Source organism: Trachymyrmex cornetzi, unplaced genomic scaffold (genome assembly GCF_001594075.2).
Source record: "Trachymyrmex cornetzi isolate Tcor2-1 unplaced genomic scaffold, Tcor1.1 scaffold640, whole genome shotgun sequence".
In the NCBI taxonomy this organism is placed as follows: Eukaryota; Metazoa; Arthropoda; class Insecta; order Hymenoptera; family Formicidae; genus Trachymyrmex; species Trachymyrmex cornetzi.
Window position 1 is genome coordinate 265,282 of NW_017299960.1, and position 9,600 is coordinate 274,881.

The 9,600-nt window shown below is 31.9% G+C and overlaps 1 protein-coding gene across 6 annotated transcripts in view; it reads left to right on the top strand.

The window, feature by feature from the left end:
* scrib (scribble planar cell polarity protein) overlaps nucleotides 1-9,600 on the top strand; it is a 38,069-nt gene that overhangs the window by 15,994 nt on the left and 12,475 nt on the right. For 4 of the 6 annotated variants that reach the window (XR_001940403.1, XM_018516527.1, XM_018516531.1 and 1 more), the window contains 7 exons: nucleotides 888-1,694; nucleotides 3,385-3,492; nucleotides 3,632-3,811; nucleotides 4,594-4,623; nucleotides 5,168-5,326; nucleotides 6,032-6,412; nucleotides 7,035-7,193. Coding sequence is in view for 5 of the 6 variants with exons in the window: in XM_018516527.1 (XP_018372029.1) it covers nucleotides 888-1,694; nucleotides 3,385-3,492; nucleotides 3,632-3,811; nucleotides 4,594-4,623; nucleotides 5,168-5,326; nucleotides 6,032-6,412; nucleotides 7,035-7,193 (1,824 nt within the window). In the remaining variant the exon portion in view is untranslated. The remainder of the gene's footprint in view (nucleotides 1-887; nucleotides 1,695-3,384; nucleotides 3,493-3,631; nucleotides 3,812-4,593; nucleotides 4,624-5,167; nucleotides 5,327-6,031; nucleotides 6,413-7,034; nucleotides 7,194-9,600) is intronic. The other 2 variants (XM_018516530.1, XM_018516528.1) reach the window with 2 other exon arrangements.

The following is a 9,600-nucleotide window of genomic DNA, read 5'->3' on the forward strand; positions in this document are numbered from 1 at the left end:
CGCGCTTGCATTTGGCGGTGGGCCGGGCGAATTTGGATATTTTTATAAATAAATATCTCGTTAACTATTGCGAAAATTGAAAAATGGTAGAAGACGTTCTGTCTCAGTTTAATCCGCTCTACCTGTCCATGATATTTGTCAGGAGAGTTGTGAGACACCCTGTATATAAGTACAAATTAATAATTTTTTCCTATTAGCGTGCGCAAAGTTCGTACTTTGCGCACACATTTCCGTGCGCAAAGTAGCCTATTACAGTGGTTGTGGATCATCTGTTGCGACTTGGGGCGCGAGCATGCGCGTTCGGTGGCGCCGTGGACGGTGCGACAACGTACTTGTAATTTAGTGACAAGCAAGATGGCCACAAAGATCAAGTAACAATAATTCCTGAAACTCCAGAGCTATCTGTTGAAAATAACATAGAAAACCAAACAAATAATGAATCAGTGGGAAATACAAATATAACTATAGTTACAGAAGAAGTAGGAAATGTAAAAAAAAATGTTCCTTTTCATTTTGTAAATTGTCAAGTTACAATTAATATTAATAACAATAACAAATAAATGTAAAATATTTATACTTTTTGAATGTAATACTAATGAAGTTTCACTATTTAAATCGGAGGGCTCCGCCCCCCGAACCCCCCGTCCTGCCCCCTGAAACTGTTCGCACCGCCCTAGCGTCTGCCCACAAAGATGTCGAACTTTGCGCAACTTAATAGGAAAAATAGTATACGATACTCGTGCGCTGCGTAGGTGTACCCACACTCGCTCTTTTGTCGCCCTCGCTTCGCTCGGGCGACAAACTCGGCTCGTGCGGGAATCACCTACTTTGCGCACTTGTATCGTAATGTACTATTATATGATTTATACACAATTTATAATTTTCAGATTAATGGCGTAGATATGAGAGGAGCAAAACACGAACAAGCAGTGGCTTTACTTACAGGTTTAGAAAGATTTGTTCGATTAGTAGTCGAACGAGAAATACCACTTTCTCAAGCAAATCTTGCCACTGTTGTAACTCCTTCTGAAAAATCGCCACGTGTTATAGGTGCACCAAAACCTTACACAGGCTTGTATAATGCTAACAGTTATATGGCAAATAGACCTGGATACGGTGGATATCGTCGCTCCATGGATGCTGACAAAGCATTGACACCGAGTCCTACTTCAAAAACACCATCGCCACCGACATTACCCATAAAATCCAATGAGATGCCTAAAATGAACGGTGTAACTGATTCAGGAAACACTCTGAAAAATGTTTCACCAATATCTCCCAGCCCAACAAGTAATCAAACGTATCCACAACCAGCTCCAAGACATAGTGTTTCGCAGACGACGCCTACAAATAATGTTGGTTCTGCATCTATGACTCCTCATGTAGAGCCTAGACCAGCATCTCCGCAGGAAGACATACAGGTACCGAAGCCAATCACCAACGAGGAATTTCAAGCTATGATCCCCGCTCATTTCCTTCGACCTCCAACATCCTCGCCTTCACCAGACTCCCATCAGGGCCCCATTGTGACAGTGACGATAAAGCAGCCCGATACTTTGCCTGGAGATGTTAATTTTCCTCCAGCTCCTACCACACTTGGTAAAGTTACTGAGACCATCACAAAGAGTACACTCACCGAGACTGTCGTAACTAGAGTGACCGACAACCAGTTGATGCAACCACTTATTATCGAGGTATGTGCCTGTTAGAGAAGCATTAAATACATTGCACGTGTAGAGAGAGAGAGAGTGCCAGTGTAGTCTCATTCCTATACGTTATATCTCATTATTTTCATTTTGCTCTTTTATTTCGTGTTGTTTGCATTTGCTGTTTTATCAAAATTTCGTTTAATTTTTCATTACATATGGAACTAGTTTATGCACATTTTTATGTTAAAAGCTTTTATTTATATTTTTACTTTTTATATATTTAAATTATACTTGTCAAATAGTATTTTAATTTTTTACATCAAGTTTTTATTTTTTGGCGGATTGCGATTTGAAATAACTAAATTTGTTTAAAATGACAATCAATGTTCAAATTAATAAAATAGATATATATTTTTTAATCCTACAACACTTATTTTAATTCTAAATTTATTTTATTTCAAGTATAGAAAGTGCAAGAAAGTAAAACAACTAAAAAAATTTATTTATATCTTCATTCTTTTTTATACATTGTCGTTTTTCCATTGACTTTTTCCTTGGCTTTTTCATTTGCACAATTAAAGCTCTTGAGTAGTCGCTGCGCCCATATTGAATCGTGATGTCATAAGTGAGAAATAACATTAATTTTTGTTACATTTTACTTGTAAATCAAGATAATTTGATTAAAATAAAATGAGATCGTTTTAAAACATTTGGGTTGAAGCTATTCCCGTGAACAGTCGGTAAATAGTTATGAAAGGTGGGAAAAAGCACATGAAGTGCTTTTACTCAATGCGCATATTTAACTTATTTTTAATTGTATCTTTTATGACTATTTAATGACTGTTATTAGGGCTATATTCAGATTCCCACCAATTTCCCGAGTGCCATCCAGATATCATTCCATACTTCTTTTGTTTACCGAACGTTAAACAAGAAGGACACCCGGGGAGCACCCGAGTAGGAATCCGAATATGCCCCAGGGGAAGAAGGATAGTTTTGACCTATTTTTACAAATGTTTTAAAGCAATCTTATCATTTCATTTTATCCAAATTGTCTTTATTTACAAGTGGCATATAATAAAAATATCTAAAAATTAAGTGTCATTTCTCATTCATGGCATTACGCTTCTGCGTGGCTGCTGTGACTATCCAGAAGTCTTAAAGACATAACTGAGATATATTTCAATAAACATTTACATACAGTTGCGTTTTAAGAAAGGACAATTATGGAAATATTATCTCAGAAAATGGAAATTGTAGACTGCACTATTGTTATTTTATACATATTTGAATACGTATATCTTTTAACTGATTTTTTTACATGTATATGTGAAATTATTTAATTATATTTCTCTCTTATGTCTATTTTTCTATGTTTTCATAAAATTATCTGAAAATATATGTTAATGGGATGATCTTAGAATTAATTTTGATAACTATCAATGGACTATGATAATCTCAATGTACTTATCTTCTACTATGAGAATAGGTAAGTAGTGTAACGATTTGTCTTGTCCTTGATCATTTTTAATAAAGTGGAATAGTAAAGTGGAGAAGTATCGTTGTCACTGTTTTATTTAAATAAAAAGTATATAAAAATCCATAGCTTGTTCTATCCTTCTCTCACACACTAAATATTTTACACTAAACTTTTATCCCCGTTAATATCTTTGCACTTTACAAAATTAAAACTTCTATTTGAATGTATAACTAATTTAGGAATTATGTTATTTAGGACGTCGTCCTTGTCAAAGAAGGCTCCTTAGGTTTCAGTATCATAGGAGGAACTGATCATTCGTGTACGCCATTCGGTGCAAAGGAACCGGGAATTTTTATATCTCACGTAAGTCTTTAGCCTTATTTTGATTTACAGTAGAGTTTATATTATTTTATATATATATGTGCGTGCGTGCGTGCGTGCGTGCGTGCGTGCGTGCGTGCGTGCGTGTGTGTGTGTGTATATTTATATATAACTGTATTAGGTTGTTCCTGGTGGCATAGCAGCCAAATCCGGTAAACTGAGAATGGGTGATAGGATATTGAAAGTGAATGGTACAGATGTAACAAAGGCTACACATCAAGAAGCGGTAATGGAACTTCTAAGACCAGGAGATCAGATAGTGCTTACTATTCAACATGATCCACTTCCAGAAAGTTATCAGGTAAATAACACAATTTTCAGTGTAACGCCGCTTTTAAACAGTTGTTTAGATGCTTATAAAGCTATAAGTCTACAGATTAAATATAATTTTATGTGTGCGCGCGCATAACAGTTATATATTATAAAATATATATATTATACATATTCTTTTATCATTACAAAACATTTTATGTTTATATTATTCAACTACACTGAGAAAAAAGTTTTGTTGATATCTGACCAACAAAAAGTTTTTCGTTGTCCTAACCAAAATTTGGTAATGCTAATAAAAGTTTTTGTTAGTCACATATTCTAACAAAAACTTTATGTTATCCTAACAAAAATTTGATTAGCATAACCAAATTTTGGTTAGGACAATGAAAAATTTTTTGTTGGTCACATATCAACAAAACTTTTTTCTGAGTGTATTATATCTATATGATGATTTGTATTTCTTTAACCAACATATGTGTGGTATTATTAGCATTTTTGAAATATTTATACAGTATGCAACACAAATAGTACAATGATTTCTTAGTATCTTTAAATCATTATTCTCAATCCTTTATGAACACATGCACATTTGTGAAATTATTTTCCTTATGGAAAAATCACTTTAATCTTTACGCTTAGAATTATAGGCACTTTATATTAAATAAATAATTTTTCAAAAAATGTTTCTTTTTTATTTTATTAACGTTTCCAAGGAATGTTTGTTAGTTGCGAACACAATGGCACTCGGTGCTTTAGCGTGTGATTATTTCCTTACCTAATGCGGTTTTTTTTTATAATTTGCCCCGCAAGCTGGTCGAAATAGAGTACATCCCTGTGACAGTAAGTACTCGATGCATTTCACATGACCGTAATTTTTGTTCTTATTTAATGCTTATTCCTATACCAAAGCTGCAAATTTCACTCTCACGTTATGAATGACTCGCTTTTGCTTATGCCGTGCAATTTTACACGAACTTTATTTTATATTTAAGTGCTTTTTGTGCTTTTTTGCTTTCATGCCGTTATATATTTATATAAAATGCTAAATAAAAATAATATTATTTTTACTCTACAGAAATTTAATCGTATTTTAACCCGTTTTTACAATTTTTTAAATTATTAACTTAAAATGTCTCTAAAATTTGCTCGTTTAAATTTTAATATTGCTAAAATATATATACATAAATAAATCATTATTCAATATAAACAATTTACTATACATGTAATAGTATATATCTTGAAACAAAAGATGATTATTTATTGTTAAAATATAACGAGTTATAGTTTTGTATGTGCGCAACATCTTTTATTTTTATAATTTTATACGAAAACACACAAAAGAGATAAACTGTTTTATAATGAAAATTGATGTAATCTGTTTTAGGAATTAGTAATAACAAAGGAAGCTGGTGAGAAACTTGGTATGCACATTAAAGGAGGGCGAAGAGGACAGAAAGGCAATCCTTTGGATCATACCGATGAGGGCGTTTTTATATCGAAGATTAATTCGGGTGGTGCAGCTAAGAGGGATGGACGATTAAAGGTGCGTATATACAGGTTTCATAAATATATGTCAATACTTTTAGAGATAAATCTATACACTAACATAAGTGAAAAACGTGATATAAACATATGCCCTATATATCTTAGTTTTCAAGTTATGGATAATTAAAGAAAATATCCGAAATGCCTGTCTTATGTCCATCAAACAACGCTTTTGACATATTTAATTTAAGATATAATTTTATGCAGCGAAGGAAAGCTGGCGTTTTACCTCTACTCCACTATAGTAAAACCTCCAAAAGTTGATCTGCTGTTCTTTTCATGGAGCGTATTTTTGTTAGCTTTAAGCCATTGAAGATGCTTATTTATTTCGCTTTTAATTTAAGAAAAAATAAAATGAATTACAGTAGTCAGTACAGTAATAGAAGAATACAGACGTATATTCTTGATATTTTTATCTTAATTAATAAACTTATTTAAATATTCTTATCTCCTTTGTATTTTTGGATGTTGCTAAAAAATTATCAATCGTAGTTAAAAATTAAAATATAAATATATATAATTATCTGTGAACAAAATACACTTATGACATTTTCAGCGATGTTTCCCTATTGGTTGAACAATATCGACTTTGAGCATAACTTACGAGCTGTATACGAAAATTGATGGAGTGGCAGTAACACGCCAGCTTTCCTTAGTTGCATGAAATGGCACCTTATACTTAAATTTATATATTTTATAATAGGTTGGAATGAGGTTACTGGAAGTCAATGGTACATCGTTATTAGGCGCGACTCATCAAGAAGCTGTTAACATTCTTCGTTGCTCAGGGAATACTATTACATTGGTTGTGTGTAAAGGTTACGATAAAAGCGAAGTTGAATCGATATTAACATTATCCGATGATAGAGATAATAAAGGAGTTAAAACGTCTCACGATTCAAGAGATCCAACTACGGATGATACTAAATCTCTGTCACAAAGTGTATCCAGTTTAGATCGAGATGATGAGGAAGCCGCGATTCTTAGACAAGAACAAGAAATGAAAGCTGAACTTGTTGCCTGGGAACAAGAGGAACGAGAACGTGCACTTATAGAACAAAGAGAGAAATCCACACCTGAAAAAGTAAGATTTATTTATTTTATACTTGATAAATTTTAACAAATTCTGAGTTTTATAGTTTTTGTACAAAAGTTTCGAAATATTTTCTATTTGGTGTAATCCAAATTCGAAAATGTATACTACCAGGGTTGCCACCTGGAAAACCGGAAAAAGTCAGGGAAATTGAAATTGGTCATGGAAAACCGGGAAAAGTCAGGGGTCAGATTTATTTATTTATTCGATAGCGCAACATCCCAAAAGGACCTACCTCTGATGAGGTTTTTGTAACAATGGATTGTTTTTCGGAATTAGGTTGTTAGTCTATAATATTCAACCTTCAGCCTGGGAGATTCATACATATATTCACTAATATATGGATCCTATTGGTTTAATGCCGGATCCGAATGGCGCTGGTGATCAAAGATCTTTTAATCATCAAATGGAGTCATTTTCTCTTTAAACGCGAAAAATCATGTATGTGGGCGCAGGTGGGATTGAACTCGGATCTACAGATTGCGAGTCAATTACACCTAGCGGCAAGCCACTCGACGCCTCGCAAATTTATACCAATATATTTTCTAGAAATTTCGAATTGGTTATATATGATTCGTTATATTTATATTTTCTGTTTCTGATTTTGATATAGGTATTGGATGTTGTACGTGCAGCAGAATCATTAGTGAGTAAATCAAATAGTCCTGTTGATATGGTTGTACCACCAAAGTCACCCGGGGGCACTAAAGATCTCAAAACTACTACAATTGTTATGAGTAAACATACACTAGCACCTCAAAATCCTAATAACGTAAGTACTATATTATTTTTCTTTGAATTTTGTATGCACACACGTATATATTTTATATTTCTTAAGTCTAACAGATTTAAGAGTGCATGTAGTATGTCTTTTGTATATGTAGTGTACTAAATGTTATCCTAAATATGTCTTTCCCTTAAGTATCAGTTTTTTGTTTAATTTGTCACGTTTATTTGAAAAAGAATTCAACACCACTCCTTAATTTATTTTGTAATTTCTTATATTTTTATTTGTTTGTTATTTGATTAAATATTTTTACATAATATTGTTAATTAGATATTTTTATCAAAAATGAAAAAGAGTAATTTTTCTTACTCAATTCTATTCTATAGGACGAATAATATATTCATATCTTTTAAGACTTTATGTAATGTTGCATGAGGTAATTTTATTTCTTTCTCTAATAGCTTATTACTATTAATAGATTTTATTTTATTATTGGCATTGCTTTTCTCCTTTATATTCTGCATGGCTTTCTTACTTCATAGCTTTTACGAAAATATGGCATATACTCTTAGCTTCACTCATTATTGCTAATCTATAAAATAAAATGTATAATATAAAGAGTATATTTGTTTATTAAGTGAAAATTTTCAAACTTAGAAAAGTAAATTAATATATAGAATTTATATTGTTGTAAAATATTTAATTATTTTTGAAATTAAAAGACAAACTAGACTTGAAGGTAATTAATAATAGAGTCAGCTCATTATTTTGTAGAAGAACAACATTTTAATACAATTAATTTTATTTTAATACTTATACAAGATGCACATGTACACGTATACGCAACTACATACAAATGTGTAATGTGCATGAAATGAAAATTTAGATAGAAAAAGAGAAAATGTATCTATAAATGTGTGCGTGCGTGCGTGCGTGCGTAAGAGAGAGAGAGAGAGAGAGAGAGAGAGAGAGAGAGAGATGAAGAGGGATAAAGACAAAAAACATTTTTGTATTTCAAATTATTTTAAAAGATATATAAATGCCTATATTGCGTTTTTTTACCAAATTAATTGTCAGATGTTTTGTTGTTAGGGGGATCTTAAAACCATCTGTATTACCGATTAAACCATATAATTTTTTTGTAACAATTACTTTTTCCATTTTTTATATATTCCTTTTTTATTCGAAAATTCTTTTCCAAAATTAAAGTATTATATCATTAATATGTATCTGTGAGATAGAGTTTATGCCAAGAACGATAAAAAAATTCAAAATTGAGATCTATACTATTTTTTTGTCCAGTATGGCGCTCTACTCTCTAGAGTTATCACGTCGTGACAACATTTGCTTCGTATAAAAGCCGTACAATCTGTATTTACGAAATAGTAATCCAGACTAGGCGTTTGCATGAAGAAACAACATAGAGTTCTTAGAATTGGTTTTAGATATCTAATTAAAACGTTATCGTTGTACGAAAATTTATGTTTAGGTATGCGTGAGATATTGATGTAGTAATATGTGGTGATGTGTGTCAGGATTTACGTGTCTACGACACGTAAATCGTTTATGTGTAAGTCCTACTTACACTATGACTAATCGTCTTTAGGATCCCCTTAAGGAATATTATGTTATCATGAAATAGTAGTAGTTTTAACGAATAGTAGTACTTTTATTAAAATAAAAATTAAAATAGAAGATGTTTAAATATTTTAATTTAAAATGTTTAAATGGACTGTACTTATCCAAGTTTTATCAAAATCGACCTTATATAATCTTTTTAAGTCTCTAAATGTTGTACACATTTTTTTATATTGATATTTCTTCGCAATATATATAGGAATCGAAGCATTTTTATAGAATTCGTAAATACATCATGTAAATAAAATTTCTTACATAATTTCATTAAATACTCTAAATGGCGCATGAAATGTACAGTTGTCAATTGTCTTTAGCATGGCATGTCTCCTGAGCGCCAAAAAGAGAGATATTTCACATGTTTACAGACAGTGGAAGATGATAGTGCTACTTTGGCTGCCCTCTAACAGGAGTGAGTCGTACATCTTTCTATTCATTTTTCCTGTATCTGCGTCCATGCCTCTGATTCCGCAGGACTATGCCATAGCAAAATATTCTCTAAGAATTACATGGCATTAACTCGCGTATAATCATGATTTATTGCATTTTTGTATGTCTATTAGTGTTATAGAACGTAGCTATCGTTACTGTATTTGTTATTAATACTGCCATTATAACATTAAGTATTATTATATATGTATATGCTGATGATTGGGTTAGATCTGTAATTAATTAATTTTTTGCTTTAATGAAAACGGGATAGGAATTTCTAAAAAATGATGACGCATAAATGTGATCTTACTACGCTACGCGCGCGTGTATGGATGTGTGTCTGTATATTTGTATGGATGTATCTATATATATATATATATATATA